The sequence below is a fragment of the Scyliorhinus torazame genome, chromosome 6 (assembly GCF_047496885.1).
Source record: "Scyliorhinus torazame isolate Kashiwa2021f chromosome 6, sScyTor2.1, whole genome shotgun sequence".
Lineage (NCBI taxonomy): Eukaryota > Metazoa > Chordata > Chondrichthyes > Carcharhiniformes > Scyliorhinidae > Scyliorhinus > Scyliorhinus torazame.
Genome location: NC_092712.1, coordinates 138132453 through 138150901, shown reverse-complemented (window position 1 = coordinate 138150901; position 18449 = coordinate 138132453). Strand labels below are relative to the sequence as shown.

General features: G+C 47.4%; 1 protein-coding gene across 2 annotated transcripts in view; it reads right to left on the bottom strand.

Annotated features, from left to right (window-relative positions):
- LOC140425038 (adenylate cyclase type 1-like) overlaps positions 1–18449 on the bottom strand; it is a 547118-nt gene that overhangs the window by 380991 nt on the left and 147678 nt on the right. For both annotated transcript variants that reach the window (XM_072508827.1, XM_072508828.1), the window contains exon 5: positions 17986–18113. In XM_072508827.1, the coding sequence (XP_072364928.1) occupies positions 17986–18113 (128 nt within the window). The remainder of the gene's footprint in view (positions 1–17985; positions 18114–18449) is intronic.

Genomic DNA, 18449 nt, shown 5'->3' with positions numbered 1-18449 from the left:
CCGTTATGACAGTAGATCAACCCACAATGATGTCGAAAGAGTTAAATTTTCATATTTAAAAAGGACCCCATTGATTTTGGGAAGGTATCCTTGCTGCCTACAATTTGAAATTGCAGCAGATTAGTGTTCGGCAGGGAGAGCGGGTTAGGTGTCCCATTCCATTTTAACTCTCTTAATTTCAAACAAGCAGGGGTTGTTAGAATGGTGGCAGTGTCATTATCATAGAATTTTCATAGAATTTACAGTGCAGAAGGAGGCCATTCAGCCCATCGAGTCTGCACCGGCTCTTGGAAAGAGCACCCTACCCAAGGTCAACACCATAACCCAGTAACCCCACCCAACACTAAGGGCAATTTTGGACACTAAGGGCAATTTATCATGGCCAATCCACCTAACCTGCACATCTTTGGACTGTGGGAGGAAACCGGAGCACACATGGGGAGAACGTGCAGACTCCGGACAGACAGTGACCCAAGCCGGAATCGAACTTGGGGCCCTGGAGCTGTGAAGCAATTGTGTGATCCATAATGCTGCCATGCTGCATTATATTTTAATTGATGTCTCCAATGATTTCATATCCTGTTTTGTTGAAGGGTTGTTCCTCCAGTGCATTTGCTGAGTGGACTCTGATAACTTTTTCTAAATCTTGATGTAATTCTGGTGACCCTCCTCTATCTTTTCTCGGGACCTCATATCATTCAACATATGGATGGACCACATTACACTAGATATTGCCATTACAAGGCCTTGTGTGCCGCAAGTATCTGCAGTTTTGTATTTAATTGTCCCAATTGCGTTGCCTTGCAGCATTGGTTGCGGACGTGCATTGTTTCACGGGCTACAATTGCCAGCTCTCCCCTCCTGCTCTCCACCCTTAAGTGGATAACACTTCATAATATATAAATGGCTGGAATTATCCCATCACCAAAGCATCTCAATGCATTTATCCATATTGAATTGCATGTACCCCTTTCCCCAATGTAACTGCGTCAGGCTGCAGTCTATTTAATTCATCTATCGAACTTATTCCTCACATTTTTGCGTAATTAGATAATTTAAGAATTATCCCCTGGTGCCCTCATCTGAATAATTGATGAAGATGCTTAAGAGCAACAGTGCCAACGTGAGTCCCTGCAGGACTTCATGACTGACTGAACCCCATGCAGTGCTGCTACCATTATAACTGTGCTTTGTTTTGCCGAAGTGAATTCTCCAATTCTCCATCCAGCATAAAATCTGCCCAGTGAATCTATGCATACGATTATACTTAACAGCCTTCTGTGCAATGTTTAATCAAAAACTACTGAGACATTCAAATGTACAGAACCCATTCTATTTGGGTATGGAGAGATGCTGAGAATCTCTCTGAGGAAAGTGTGACATATGGAATGTGAGCCAGCACCTGTCAGCACCATATTCCAACCAGACCATTTAATTATGATTGAGTTCTGGGGCAGGATGGGTAGGTCGATGAGAGAGTAGATTTTCAGTTTTCCATCTCTCTTGTCAAGGAGGGATGTCCAGTGAAGGTTCGTCCCTGAGGAATTCATTCCTTTACATTCGTAAAAAATATATAGGAATGGAGTCAGGTGAAACTTGATACAGGGTTTTCCTTTTGATAAGGAGGGGTAGCAAACTGTTAAGGGTGCTGAACCCACCCCGGGGTAAAACAGTCACGCATTATGATTTCCCATGGAGTGGCCAATTAATGGCCAGAAGACAGGCTCAGTGATCAATTAAACATGACAGCAGACTCTTGAAGTTGGAGGGCCAATCAGATGCTTACCAACTTGAAAGCAGCAGCAGGCTACAATACAGGCTGGATAAGTGAGAAGACCCTTCCAGATGGAGGTGTCAACTCTCCACCTATTTTAAACTTCAAGTAAAAATGGATGGTTCTCGGCAGGCTGCCCTGGAGTTGTAGGGTGGATACCTCAACAGGGCGGCTTGCAGCTTCTCCTCGACTCAGAGCCTCTTAGCTTGCCTGGAGCTTGCTGCTGGGTGGCTGCAACTAGGTGCTTCAACTGGCCCTTGCCACCTGTGCTGAAGGAAAAATCCCAGTCAGTCTCCTTCGATTAGCATCAATAGGCACTTAATGTTCCATGTCAGATACCATCCGTGTGCAGGCAATTAGACCTGCTGCTCACATATTCTACCTCCATAAAGATTTCCCAGATGCTTGATGGGACCAGGACCAGCCAGTGGGGATATTGTTAACTCCCACCCACCTCTGTTCCCAGCACTGGCAGGAGCACAAAATACTACCCCCGGTGTGATTCCATTCAAAAATCCTTTTGACGTCCACAAACATTCACGAGAATAAATTAAATAATTCTGGAGGAACAGAGAACATAGAATAGAACATAGAATCCCTGCAGTACACAAGGAGGCAATTTGGACCAATGATTCTGCACCAATCCTCCGAAAGAGCACCCTGCCTAGGCCCAATCCCCGTAACACCACCTAACCATTGGACACTAACATGGCCAATCCACCTCACCCGCACATCTTTAGCCTGCGGGAGGAAAACCAAGCAGACATGGGGAGAATGTGCGAACTCCACACAGTCACCCAAGGCCGGAATTGGACCAAAGTTCCTGGCACTGTGAAGCAGCAGTGCTAACCATTGTGCCACCGTGCCACCCATTACCTTTCCTTTTTTCAATTATTTGAGTGGGAACTAAAGATGCTTTAAAAAAAGAGAAACATTTAGAAATGTGTGGCTTTCCCAGGATGCACCTGCAGACATAGGGGATCGGCATCCCCTTTTCTCACTGTATGGGGAGGAGTCTCTGGCCTTGGGTAAGCGGTGGGGAGGTTAGGGGAGTGTGGGTTTCTGCTCTGCTGCATTTATGTCAGCAGGTCCAGACCCCAGGAATTTACAGGCCACAGTATCAATTGAATCATAGAATCAAACAGTACATCAAGGCCCATCAAGCCTGCACTGACAAAGACCTACCATCATACTGTCATAATATCCACTCATGTATATAATGAGATGCAGACAGGCAGTGATTGTCACACAGGATGACCAGTAAGCACCCAACACAGTGCAGCCAATCACCAGACAGGACACTACCACGAGAAGCCAGAGGGCACTAGGTTTCCCTCTCTCTCTGGACCCAGCCACTGAGACAGTCAGAGTCCACGAGCTAACAAGTGCAAACGCCATGCGGTAGCTAGTAAGTCTGGTCAGGCTACTACAAGTTCTCCAGTCAGTTCAGTATAGTGTCGACCCACAGCTGAATATGTATATCAGTTCTATCGTTGAATAAAACAGTGTTGGATCTTCCCCAGTGTTAGACGTCTGTTTCTAGCTTCCCTGCATCGAGTGCAGTCCACATCGAACCTACCTGCCTAACACATCACATACTACAACTTTCCAACCTTGCAAGAAACTCAACTAAATTAGTGGGAGGGGACCCCTGACTCCAAATATCAGGTTGTGATTTCCCAGTAACAAGCTATTGAGAGCATGGGCTGGATTCTCCGCAGCCCCGCGCCGAAAATCGCGTTTGGCGCGGTGTCAGAGAATCCAATTTCACGGCGAAATCGGGCTCGGCGGGTCAGGCGACTCTGCGGGACCGGAGAATTGGCATGATTGCAGAGTATGGCACACGGCTGGGGGCTCATTGACAGAGGCCAGCCCAGCGATCCTCCGCTCCCGACCGGCCGAGTTTCCAACGGCGTGGAACTAACCTGGTATTGCTGGTCGGGATGCTGGCATGGCGGCTGCGGGGGGTCGGAGAATCCCGCCACATTTCTTTATACATTCTATAGTGCACATAGGCAAGATCAGCAGCCCCTCTGCCTTCAGAGCCCTAATTCTTGCTGAGATTTTAGTAGAATATTTATCTGTCACTACAGGCAACTCAGCATCACTTTCAGTGGTTGCACAGTGTTTAGCGCTGCTGCCTTACAGCGCCAGGGGTCCGGGTAACTGTCTGTGTGGAGTATGCAAGTTCTCCCCTTTTCTGCATGGGTTTCCTCCAGGTGCTCCGGTTTCCTCTCACAGCCCCACGAATATGCAGGTTAGGTGTATTGGCCATGCTAAATTACTCCTTAGTGTCCAAAGATGTGCAGGTTATGTGAGGTACAAGGATATGGCGGGGGAGTGGGCCTAGGTAGGGTGTTCTTTCGGGCAGTTGGTGTAGACTCAGTGGGCTGAATGGCCTCTGTCTGCACTGTAGAGTGTATTTAGATTTGTGTTAAAACAGATGCAAATTAACTTCATCCATTTCTTTGGACAAATTCTAAAACAGAAGCTATCAAGAGGCTTTTCACAGTAACTTCATTGAAGCCGACTTGTGACAATACGCGATTATTATTATCAAAGACTTTGGGCTGGATTCTCCGCTATCGGGATTCTCCGTTGCGCTGGCAGCCCGGGGATTTTTCCAACGCCGTGGGGCTGCCGACAATGGGAGACTCCATTGACCGGCTGGCGATACGGAGAATCCCGTCCCTTCTGTTTACCCTCTGAATCCTAACATAAATAAAAATATCAACCAAATACCTATAAGACCATAAGACATAGGAGCGGAAGTAAGGCCATTCGGCCCATCCAGTCCACTCCACCATTCAATCATGGCTGATTTCAACTCGCTCTCTCTCCACAGCCCTTACTTCCTCGAGGCCACCTTAGGAAGTAGGTATGCCTAACATTCTGATGCTTATATTTGAGGAATAAAATCATGAAAGGCTGGAGAAAAATCTGAATATTGAAGGGACAGAATTGGTGATAAACATCTAGGGTATCAGGAGTTTGGTCTTTCGGGAAAAAAGTGTTTTTACAGTAAAGAAAATGCATTTGTGTTACTATTAAGCAGATTTGAACATCACAGTTACATTTTTTTAATAGTCGGGAAAGGAAATGCAAAAGGCTATTTGCTTTTCCAACCTCTTCCAGACCCAGTTTGCAGAGACATTTTGCCTCATCGAACTTCCAAACATTTTGCACAGACACTCATTCCCTGTTCAAAAGAACATAAGAAATGGGAGCAGGACTGAGCTAATTTTCTCCCTCAATCATAGAATCAAAGAATCCCTACAGAACAGAAAGAGGCCATTCAGCCCATCAAGTCTACACCGACCCTTTGAAAGACCACCCTACCTCTGCCCTATTCCCTGATATAAAAATGTATCGATCACAATCTTTAAAGTATTTAATGATTGCGCCATCTGGAGTGGAGGATTCCAAAAATTCCAAATCCTTCTGAGTGAGGAAATTACTCGCCATCTCATTTCAAAATGGTTGACTCCTTATCCTGAGACTACTATCCCTAGTTCTCCGCTTTCCAGCCAGGGAACCAGGCTCTCTATATTACTCGTTGAGCCCTCCAAAAATGTTAAATGTTTCAATGAGATCGCCTCTTCTTCTTCAAAGCTCTTGAGAATATAGTCCCACTCTACTCAATCTCTCCACATAGGATAACTTAATCTCTTCCCAGAAATCAATCTGGTAAATCTTGACTGCATTTCTCTGAGGCAATTATATCTTTTCTTGAGTTAGGGAACCAAAATTGTACACAATAATCCAGGTGTGGTTTCATCAAATCTCCATACAATTTCTGCAAAATATAATCCTCCCTTTTCCTCGTCAATTCAACTGAGTACTCTTGCCCCTCTTTTTCCAGGAAAGTTAGGGCAGAAACAGAAACAGCAGATGAATTCAATGGCATAAAAATATTTTCAATTGTAGGGGATCATAACCAGGTGAGTCAAAGGATCTCAGATGAGCATTAGGGTGTAAAAATAACCATATCTACATGTAACTCATCTGGATTAGCAGTTGGGATAGAAAGTAAGGAAATCAGAAGGGGGTAATTCCTTAGAATTTGCAGCTACTCTCACGCTACTTCAAAAAAGCCCCTTTTGTATTAATCTAGTTTCTTCTTAAATGTATATGCTATTTATCTCAATTATTCCATGTGATAGCAAGTTCCACATTGTAATCACTCTCTGGGTAAAGGATTTTCTCTTGAATATCTTATTGGACTAATTATTAATCATTTTGTTAATCAACGCGGCCAATCAGGGTTCAGAGGCAGCACCGTGCTATTTGGTGGCTGAGCTCTGTTTAAAAACAAAGTTACATAAATTCAGCCAGAGCTGGGAATCACCTTTATATCATCCTAAAATACTGTGATGATGTTTTAAAGGACTCAAATATTTAAGTTAAAGACTTTCTGCAAAAAATCTATGTTTTGAAATCGGGTCAGTGATTGCTGTGGAAGCCCACCCAAACGTGACAAGCACAGGAAAAGCATTGAAAAAATGGTGCTGTACTGCACCGCCACCTTTAAAAGCGAAACAGAATTTAAAACTGTACTCCTCTGAATTGAAAAGTAGCCATGGATGGTTAATCAGCCCATCCAGATCATTTTGTGCAGATGCAAGTGCAGAATTGGGGGCTTTGGAGAAAAAGATTGTCAAGCTGCATGATAGATTCAGGATTAGATAAGATAACAGAGGCTGAACAAGTGAATATACTACTATACTCAGTAGGTCCGATATCCAGTGACAACATGGCGAGGCAGGGAATAAAGGAATCTTCAGAAAAATTTGAAGATGTTCTGAAATCTTTTGAGACTTTCTTTAATTGGAGACATAACAACATTTTAGAGCAAGCAAAGTTCAACAATCAATTCCAACAGCCTGCAGAACCCATTGATTCTTTCATAAACAAATTATGCAGATTGGTGAAAGCTGTTATTATGGCAGCCTTAAGTCAGAGCTCATGCAATCCGAATAGTAGTTGGATGACTGATGATGCCCTTTGGGACATGTAACAGGCAAAAGACGGCGTGACCCTAGAAAAGACCATCCAAACAGTCAGACAGTCTTAATTGCACCAACAACACTGGTCCATATGGGGCATGGTTAAGCCATAGTATTGAGCAACTCCAGCTCATAAAGCATCAAAAGGGCAGAGAGATGCCAGGGCAAAGAGGACAAAATATCCAAATAGGCCATAAAATGGTGGGGGACTATGTCAGTTCTAATGAACCAAAAGATCTCACAAATGAGAGCAATGCCCAGCAATCTATGTGCAATGTTTCAACTACAGCCTATCCGAACACCTTGGAAAGCTGTGCAAGTCAAAGACATCAAAACATGTCCCAAACTGTACACGAGATTGAGCTACCACACCAGGAAGAAATTAAATCTTCTTGGTTGAGATCAAGGATCCCAGATTCTCCTTTTGGAATGTTGACATCTCTGTAAACGATCACCTCACCGATTTGATATTAGACACAGCAGCCAGTGTATGGTACTCTTGGGTAGTGAACTATGGCTGGTGAAACAATGCCTGATGTCCAGAGGAAACTCCTTATCCACACACAATTCTCTCCAGGTCATGGGAAGAGTTGGGAATGGATTTATTTGTGTTTAATAGTGTGTTCTTCCTCATCACGGTTGATTACTTCACCCAATAGATCAAAGTAAAGCAGTTACACATGACAGCAACAAAGAGGTGGTTGTTCGGTCTTTGAAGGAAGTGTTTGCGAGCCAAGGCATCCCATACCAGAGGGTGTCCGATAATTTGCAATGAATGCTTCACTCAATTTGCCAACAATTATGGCTTTTAACAACTTACATGCTTCCCAAGATATCCACAATTTAACACTGAGGCAGAAAGAGGCACCTGCACCATTAAAACTCTTTTGAGAAAAAACAGGAATTCCCAATGGCGCCTTCAACATTAAGATCCACCACATGGCACTATTGCCCCATCAGAGCTCCTGATGGGTAGGAAAATTTGCAGTCACCTCTTAATGCTCGAAAAGAAATTAATCTCAGGGTTGGCAATCAAGGACAACCGGAAAGTTCAGACTGACAAAAAGACAGGCTTCCACCTACAATATAGAAGTTGCTACACTAGAAACCTGCCCCAGTTAAACAGTGGTGACAAGGTTTAAATCAAGTACCTTGAAAGGGAGGCTGTAATTTCCTAGAGAGATCAAAGTCATACCTGATACATACCCTGGAAGGCACAATCAGGCAGAACAGGAGGATTGTCCTCCTCATTCCTCGAAACAAACCTCCTACCATTCTAGTGAATCAGATGGAGAAATCCTAATGCCGGAGACACAGAGGGTGAGATTCTCTGTCTGGGAGACTGTGTTCTCCTGCCCGAGGAGAATTGCTACCGATTTACGATCCCCCCTGGGAGCGCAAATCAGAAATCAATTCAGTAATCCTCGCCATACACATTTATGCATGGGGAACAATAGTTAGGATTTTGGATGGAATCCCATTATCAGGCTGTCATTTCGGGTAGGTGGCCCGATAATGAAGTCACGCCCCCCCCCCCCCCCCCCCTCACCCACCACGCTGAAATCAGCCCCTGCCCTCACCCCCATGCACACAAATCAGAACCCCCCCACCACAGAGTTTCTGGGTACCCCCAGGTATGGGGGTGACCCGACCCCCCCCCACAGGACTCCCTAACCAGGGAGACATACCACAACAGGACCCCCTTAATAGAGGGAGCCCCCCAAAGGGACTCCTAACTAGAGGGAACCCATTACTAGAGGGACCCCATTACTAGAGGGACTCCCCCCCCCCCACAGGGACCCCCTATCTAGACAGACCCCCACCCACAGCCACCCGTAAAAAAGACCCCTATCTGGAAGCTCGAGAGCAGTTCAGACAGGGGCAGTGACAAAAATGACAGGTGTATCACTTATCTGGAAGCTCCACATGTCCTTTCCTGCAAATAGAGCAGCTATGACCGGTGTTTAAACCTCTCAGATCCTGTTGCTGCAAGCCATTCATTTATTTCTAGTAGTGGTCTGTGAATGACAGCTTCCTCAAAACAGCTGCAGCCTTGATTCATTCATCTCCCTTCATGGCTGAGTGACTCTACTTGCTAAGACCCCAATGTTTACAAATATCAACTACATCATGTGAGGACCAGAGGACGGAAGAATCGTGGAGGGCCAGAGAACAGGGTGCCGGGCCCGCTAAATGGATGCAGCCGGTCATTAAGCGACATTTGCATTCATTAACATCCTCCCGCTGGCATGCGGGAGTTAATCCCGATCCTGCCGACAGCGGTGGTGGGATGGAGCATTGCGATCGGATCGGTGTTGTCCGATGCCTAGCGCCCATCCTGATTTTCAGATTCTCCACCCCATTGGGGACCCCGCTACTGGTGGCAAGCAGAGGAGAATCCAGGCCAGAGCAAGACGATTTCAACTCCAAGCCAACAAAGCTTGTACAATGTAACTGAGTCACTCATTCCTTCAAATGTGACTGGATAAAGATCTGGAAGAATTGGCAAGAGTTCAGGCCATCAGAGACTTGGTGGGGAAGGGGTGGAAACACCGTTTCAGAGAATTGATAGCTCATTAAAATAATATTGTTCTGTAAATATATTGGATGAAGACTTTGGGGTAGATATAGTTAATGGATGTCAGGCATAGCAATGGTTAATGTTAGACTGGAGAACAATGAGCTGGATTCTCCGCACCCCAACGGCGAAATCGCGGATCGGTGTCGTCCGATGCCTAGCGCCCATCCCGATTTTCAGATTCTCCACCGCATTGGGGACCCCGCTACTGGTGGCAAGCGGAGGAGAATCCAGGCCACAGCAAGACGATTTCAACTCCAAGCCGCCATTGAATCCATTTCCCCACACGGAATCGGGACCGATGCCGGTTCCCCGATTCTGCGGGCCCCGAAAAGCGGTACGCCACACCGCCTAGCATCTACCTGGGGCCATTGCTGGAGGACCGCTCCGCCATTCTCCAGCCTCGACCGGCCCAAGTCCCAATGGAGTGGATCTAATGTGGTCCAGCCAGTCAGGAAGCTAGCATGGCTCAGTCTGCGGACTCAGTCCACAGCGGCCCTGGTCAGGGGCGGGCTGATCGGAGGGCAGGGGGTGCCTTATACACAGCCGGGCAATATCTATGCGGCAGTCAGGGTCGGGCGAGCAGCCGATCGGGGGGTCTATTTTCACTGTCCAGCTCCACCTCCGAGTCCACCAGAGAGCCCGGCACGGCCGCTGGAGGCCGCCGCCGTGTGCCTGCGCGGCCTCCGACACGGACGCACGGGGGCCCATATCTGCAGCAAAAGCTGCTAGATCTACGCCGGGTCCCTGCTAGGCCCTTGCAGGGCTATGAATATGTGGACCTTCTGGCGTGAAAGTCCACAGTTTTGATGCCGGCGTGGGGACATAGTCCCAATTACAGAGAATCCAGCCCAATGTCATCCACAGCATGATGTAGAGAGATAAATGACAATAGACAGCAGACAAAGTTGTATGGTGGAAGTCAAGAAGTCAGCATGAAGCTAACTCTTAGTTTGGGCTACACTTTGTACAGAGATAAATAGTTATGTTTCACCAATGAACACGACTGTTTAATCATACAAGCCACTGTACCTCTGAGTGAGACCTACTGAGAAAACCATTCCAACAGCTAGGATAAAATGGCTCAGTGATTTATCAGGTACCTGGAATGGGCTCAATAAGGCTCAAGAGTTCTATACCCAGTGAATACTAAGTGAGTGGTCATGGGGGGATGAAGGGGGATGAGGGGATATGGAAGGGGCATGGGGTATGGAGGATGGTTAAATGGGCATGGGGGCATTAGAGGATCGGGTGCATGGAGGGGTAAGAGCTTGGGGGCTTCACACTATTCTACCAAACTGGGCCAATGTCCCAGGGAACCAAGGCGGTCCTGTTAGCCTAGCTCCCTCGACATTCCCCGGCTCGGTTTCCGCCTTTGGCCTGCTTCTGGAGGTGGTGGCTCCACCTCCAGCCTGTCTGCACCACCGCAGGATGAAAATCACATGGACGAGATCTGCTGAGCAACAAGGCGGGATCACAACATTGGGAAATGATCTGACTCGCGATTCCCACCTTGAAGGTGAAAATCTGGGCCTTTGGATTAAAAGGGCTCTTTTTCTGCTTCATGATTCTAGCCAGTGGGGAGCAAGGAATAAGGAGAAGCAGGAAGAGATTGGGGTACGAAAGGCCAGAAATGACCAGGAAGAGTAGTGGGCCAAGTAGCTATCCCAGAGCACCAGAGGGCAGAGAGAGACCGAACCTGTTGGTGAGCAGCAGATCGGAGCTGTAGGACACTTTAAAAAGAGCAGCGCAACAAACCTTCACTGAATCCAGAGGCAGTGCTCCAGAGGTGACATCAGGGTTCAGGAAGTGACATGGGGTAAGAGGAAGCAGCTGATTGGGTGAGTAAGGATGGGTGGCTTGGACTGACCCTAAATGGTAGCAAATTAGTAAAAGTGCAATATTAAGGGATTAACTGAGAAGCACCAGGGATAAGTAAAAGTCAGAGCCAGCATAATAAGGTGATAAGTAATTATAATAAGTAATACAAGGATAAGTAGATCAAAATAGAATTAGACCCTGCTTATTCGTGTTCTGGTCAGGTGCGCTCTGTGCACCACTTTGAGCTGCATTAGGCTTAGCCTTGCGCAGGAGGAGGTAGAGTTTGCCCTGCTCAGTGCTTCGCTCAGGAGTCCCCACCCTACCTCTATCCCCAGTTCGTCCTCCCATTTTTGTCTGGTCTTATCCAGTGGTGTTCGAGCTCTGTACAGTAGCTGTGCGTTTATTTTCCCACATAGCCCCCCGGCTGGAGGATAAATGTGAATGGTGCCAGAGGGGCCCGGCCAACCACAACCACATGTTCTGGGCTTGTCCCAAACTTGCTGCAGCTTTCTTCGAGGCAATGTCCAAGGTTGTGGGGGTGAGGGTGAAGCCATGCCCAATAGTGGCAATCTTCGGGGTATTGGAGCAGCCAGAGTTACACATGGGGAAGGGGGCTAATGCCCTTACTTTTGTTTCCCTAATCGCATGCTGGAGAATCCTGCTTGGTTGGCGATCGGCAGCACCACCCACAGCTGCAGACTGGCTCGCTGACCTCTCAGAATTTCTCCACCTGGAGAAGATTAAGTATGCCATCCGAGGGTCAGAGGAAGGCTTCCTGGATACTTGGGGGCAGTTCGTTGGCCTGTTCCAAAACCTGTTTGAGGCTATCAATGAGGAGTATGCAAGAACAAAAAAAACAAGATAATGAAGAACCAAAGGACTGCGCAACCCGGGGAGGGGAAGAGGAGGGGGGAGGAAGAAAGGGGGGGGGGGGGGATTTATAGACAGAGCCAGAGGCAACAAAATGTGCATAGAGTTAGTTGAATGAAGGACAAAATAAACCTCTCTATACAATAAAGTAAATTAGCGTGGGCAAGAAAAATGTAATGTATACACACAACTGTTTATAAATAAGAGAAAATCGAATAAAAAGATTTTTAAAAAAAAATTGAATTAGACAAGAAGACTACATTAAGGTTGGGGGCGTCATTCTCCGACCCCCCGCCGGGTTGGAGAATCGCCGGGGGCTGCCGTGAATCCCGCCCCCGCCGGTTGCCGAAGTCTCCGGCACCGGATATTCGGCGGGGGTGGGAATCGGGCCGCGCCGGTTGGCGGGCCCCCCGCTGGATTCTCCGGCCCGGATGGGCCGAAGTCCCGCCGATAAATTGCCTGTCCCGCCGGCGTGGATTAAACCACCTTTTGAACGGCGGGACAAGGCGGCGTGGGCGGGCTCCGGGCTCCTGGGGGATGCGCGGGGCGATCTGGCCCCGGGGGGTGCCCCCACGGTGGCCTGGCCCGCGATCGGGGCCCACCGATGCGCAGGCAGGCCTGTGCCGTGGGGGCACTCTTTCCCTTCCGCCTCCGCCACGGTCTCCACCATGGCGGAGGCGGAAGAGACTTCCTCCACTGCGCATGCGTGGGAAACTATCAGCGGCCGCTGACGCTCCCGCGCATGCGCCGCCCGGGGATGTCATTTCCGCGCCAGCTGGCGGGGCAACAAATGCAGTTTCCGCCAGCTGGCGGGGCGGAAATTCCTCCGGCGTCGGCCTAGCCCCTCAATGTTGGGGCTCGGCCCCCAAAGATGCGGAGCATTCTGCACCTTTGGGGCGGCGCGATGCCCGTCTTATTGGCGCCGTTTTGGCGCCAGTCGGCGGACATCGCGCCGTTTCAGGAGAATATCGCCCTAGAGGTGCATCTTTTAAGACTAAGTAATTTGAAAAGTCAGCAAGTGGGACAAAGGATGTTTAAGTTTAAGACATGGAAAGTGAGGTCAGCCGGGTGGAATGTGTGACCTGTCATATGTGAGAAGCCATGGAACATACCAGCATCCCAGATGACCACATGGGCAGGAAGTGTTCCCAACTGCAGAAACGTGAGCCCCGGGTATCAGAGATCAAGCAGTGGCTGGAGACACTGTGGCACATCCGCGAGGCTGACAGTTACATGGATAGCATGCTTAGAGAGGTGGTCTCACCAAAACTCATGGGACTGAAGGAAAAAAGGGTGACCAGGAGCAGTCCAAGAGAAACAGGCAGGTAGTGCAGGAGTCCCCTGGAGCCCTACTCTCAAATCGGCTTTCCATTTTGGAAGCTGATGAAGGTGCTGGTTTATCGAGGGAGTGCAGTCACAGCCAACCTTTTGGTACCACAAGTGGCCTGACTGTACAGCAGGGGAGGAAGGAAGGAAGGAAGAGCGGTAGTGATAGGGAATTCATTAGTTTTGGCTGTAGACGTGATTCCAGGATGGCGTGTCGCCGCCCTGGGACCAGGAATCAGACTGAATGGCTGCAGGGCATCCTGAATGGGATGGTGATAAGTCAGAGGTCATGGTACATGTTGGCACCAACAATATCGGTAGAATGAAGGATGAGGTCCTGCATCAAGAATTTAGGGAGCTGGGCAGCTGAATAAAAAGTAGGACCTCTAAGTTGCAATCTCTGGATTATTCCTAGTGCCACGTGCTAGTGGGTACAAAAACAGAATAGCGCAGGTGAATGCATGGCTCACGAGTTGGTGCAGGAGGGAAGGTTTTAGATTCCTGGATCACTGGGACAATTTCTGAGGAAGGTGGGGCATGCACAACTGGGATGATCTGCATCTGAATCACAATAGGCCAGCATCTTTGCAGATGGGTTTGCTGGTGCAGTTGGGAGGAGTTTAAACTAGTTCGGCAGGGTGAGGGGGCACAGAGCATTAGTACAATAGGGACACAGCATACTATAGTAAATGAACCAAGACAGAGGGGGCGGGATTCTCCTTTCCGGGAACTAAGTCCCCACACCGGCGGGAAAACCGGCACCAACCACTCCGGCGTCAACAACCCTCGAAAGTATGGAATTCTCCGCATTTCCGGGGGCTAGGTGGATGCCGGAGGGGTTGGCGCCACGCCAGCCAGTGCCGAAGGTACTGCGCGAGTTTGCGCATGCGGCAAAGGGCCGGCGTGACCTCGCGCATGCGCGGAACCGCCGGCATGTTTTGCCGCATGCGCGGGGGTTCCTTTCTCTGCGCCGGCCATGGCGGAGCTCTACAGGGGCCAGCGTGGAAAGAAGGAGTGCCTCCATGGCACAGGCCCGCCCGCAGATCGGTGGGCCCCGATCACGGGCCAGACCACCGTGCCCCCCCTCCCCCCCAGCACCCCCCCCAGGGTTGGATCCCCCCGCGGCCCGCCCCAGCCGATTTCCCTACCAGGTCCCGCTGCGTGGGACCAGGCCCAACCCATTCCGGCGGGACTGGCCAAAGACAGACTGCCGCTCGGCCCATCGGGGCCAGGAGAATTGCCGGGGGGGCCACTCAAAGAGTAAATGGGAAGAGTTCAGGTCCAACATGTTCTCTTTCGGATGAAATGGAGGAGCAAGAAGCCCAGAGAATGCTGGATATCTAGTAACATTCAGGACTAGATAAGAATGGCTTTTAGCAGGTATAAATGGAGCAAATCATCAGAGGCCTTAGTGGAGTATAGAAACGACAGGGGGGAACTTAAGAAAACAATTAGGAGAGCAAAGAGGGGGCATGAAAAAGGATTGGTGGGTTGGATTATGGGGAATATAGGGATATTAAGGGAAAGAGGATAGCCAGGGAAAGAATAGAACCCATTCGGGACCAAGGGTCGATCTGTGCGTGCGGTCGGAGGACATTGATAGGGTATTAAATGAGTACTTCACATCAGTATTTAGTCAGGAGAAAGATGATATACTTCCAAAATTTGGGAAGAGGGACTGTGTGATTCTTGAACAGTTTGACATAGGCAGTGAAAAGGTATTGGAGGATTTGGCAGGTTTAAAGGGGGCAAATCTCCAGGTCTGGAAGTGATGTCCCACGCTGCTGTGGGAGGCAAGGAGGGAAAATACAGGGGCTCTGAGACAATTTTTTAAGTCCTCTCTGACCACAAGGGAGGTTCCAGAGGATTGGAGGACAGCTCAAGAAGGATGGTAGAGATAAACCAGGGAATTACAGACCAGTCACTCTTACATCAATGGTCAGGAAAATATTGGAGAAAATTCTGAAGGCGAAAATTAATCTCCATTGGGGAGGCAAGGTTCAATCAGAGATAGCATGGCTTTGTAAGAGGGAGGTCATGCCTGACGAATTTGATTGAATTTTTCAAGATGATCCGGTGTGGAGTTGAGGGTAGTGCAGTTGATGTCGTTGATATGGATTTCAGCAAAGTCTTCAACAAGGCCCCATATGGGAGACTGATAAAGAAGGTAAAAGCACATTGAACCCAAGGTAACTTGGCAAGTTGGATCCAAAACTGACTTAGTGGTAGGAGATAGAGGACAGTAGTAAAAGGCTGTTGGTGTGAATGGAGGCTAGTGTCCAGTGGTGTCCAGGGATCAATCCCTGGTCCCTTATAGTTTGTGATATGTATAAACAATATAGATGAGAATGTGGTGGAGTTGGTAAGTAAGTGGAGATGATATGAAGATTGGCAAGGTGGTTAATAGGGAGGAAGAAGGTCTTAGGTTGCAGGAAGATATAGACGTGTTGGTCAAATGGGCATATCACTGACAGATGGAATTTAACCCTGAAATGTGCAAGGCGATGCATTTTGGAATGGGTAACAAGACAAGTGGCAGGACACAAGAAAGCTCAGAGTAGCAGAGGGATCATGGGGTGCTTGTCCACAGATCCCTGAAGGTGGCAGGATAGGTTAATAGGGTAGTTAAGAAAGCATACTTGCCTTTATCATTCGTGACATAGATTATAAAAGCCGGGAGGTTATGCTGGAGCTGTGCAAAAACTTTGTCTCGGCCACAGCTGGATTACTGCGTGCAGCTCTGGTCACTCACTATCGGAAAGATGCAATTGCCCTGGAGAGGGTGCAGAGGAGATTCACCAGGATGTTGCTTGGAATGGAGCATGTGAGCTATGAAGAGAGACTGGATAGGCTCAGGCTGTTTTCCTTAGAGCAGAGAAGGCTGAGGGGGAACGTGGTTGAAGTGCATAAGATTATCAATTGTATGGACGGGGTGGATAGAAAGCAGCTGTTCCCCTTAGTTGAAAGGTTAATAATTAGGGGACATACTTTTAAGGTGAGAGGCAGGAGGTTTAGAGGGGATCTGAGGAAAAGGCTTTTTTCACCCAGAGGGTGTTGGGAGTCTGGAATGCACTGCCTGGGAGGGTTAGGGAGGCAGGAAACCTCACAATCTATAAAAATTACATGGATGAGCATTTGTAATGTCATAACATTAAAGGCTAAGGCCAAGTGCTGGAAAGTGGGATTCGTGTGGATTTAGTGTAGTTGTCAGTGCAGACCCGATGAACCGAAGGGCCTCTTCTGTGCTGTATGACCCCATTGAAGCTACAGAGCTGAAACAGGCAATTTAGCCAACAGTCCATGTGAGCAAATAGTCCGATCCTTATTTATCCGCAGTGCTCCTACATCCCTTCCCTCTTTACCCTTCACCCACCTGTCCAATCTAAGCTTAAATGTTGACATAGCTTCTACCTCCAACCATTAACCCTGAAAATGAATTCCACAACTTTCTGCATGAAGTAATTTCTCCAGTCTTCAATTATAAATCTCTTATTTTTAATCTTCTATCGAAGGCCCATCATTCGGAAACAATCTGCTTCAATCTACCCTGTATCATCCTTTCATAATTCTAAACGCTCCGATTAAATTATCCCCTTTCTATTTTGACTGAATGAAAAGGTCTTTAACAGTCAGCGATCCAGATGTGGATGAGAATGGGATGATTAGTGCTGCATTTGCTGTGGTAGTTTGTATTTTCTTCGGCATGATACAATACATTCCCACATCAAAATGGTGACACAATTTTGATGGAGGTGCATGTCAGCAGCAGAATATTATATACAAGGTAAAATGCTCCTTTCCTTTTAAAACTATGTACCACAATCAGTAACAGGAGATTCACTCATTTGTAACTGTGTTGTGCCTTTACTGTAACACCTCAACAAATATTAATTTTGTAAGCTCTAATATAAGATTATTTTCAGTGTTGACCTTTTAGGGCATGTTAAGAATCTCGCTCATCACATAATGTGAACACTTTACTAAGCCTCCATTGCGAGGTTAGTGAAGCTTATCTCCCTACAGGGGAGTAGTTCCAACAAGGCTAGACCAAGAATTGATTCAAGGTCATTTTTTAATTGGTAAGTAAGCTACCTGACTGACAAATCAGAATAATCGTTGTTGCAAAAATATGAATAACTGAGCTTCAGTCAAGAAGGACAAAAGAAAATGTGACTGGCAAAATATTAGACAGTTTCCTTGTAGTCTTGTGCTACCATTAAAGATCTTGGGCGAAATTCTCCTACCCGCCCCGCCACATTTCTGCGCCGACCGGCCGGCGGGAGTCTCCGTAACACCGGCCGGTCAATGGGGTTTCCCATTGTGGGGCACCCCCACGCCGTCGGGAAACCCCCGAGCGCCGGCAGAACGGAGACTCCCGCCGGCGGAGAATGACGCCCCATACAGCACTGACAGACGACAAATCATGTTACTGTTACAAGTTATTTTTTATTCATATTTATGAGAGCAATTATTAACCTTTGGGAACTGCTAAGAACCATGATTAGCAGTTATGGGTCTAGGTGGAAGAACTTGTGTTTTTTATTTATTTTCAAAACTTATGAATGAAACTAACACAAGACAATATTCCCTTTTGAAGTTGAATTACTTACGTAATCGTGTCAATCATATCTAATCCCATTTCAACACAACAATGAGCGTGGTCGGTTTTTGGTTGAGTAAGACCTGATACACAATAATAGCAATCCCCAAGTATCTTAATCCTTCGACAGTGATTCTCCTGCCAGAGAGAGAGAGAGAAAAAAAGATATGTAGCATGTTTTATATTTAAGAAAGTAAACCATAATCCTTCTAAATTCTTCCGTGCATGTTCTTCAAATAATATTTGCAGAATCTATATACGATAGGATTATAGGGAAGAATCAAATTGATTCAATGAAATCTATGTGCAATTAAATCACAAAAACTTTAGGGATGTTTTGCTTTTGAGTAACCTGCTTAATATTGTTTTGGTTTGAACACTTATTGGTTTTAAAAATGATGGCTGATAGATATACAGTAAACTAGCAATCGTTATGATCTTGACCAATGAAGACCAATAATTTTTGAATAAAAT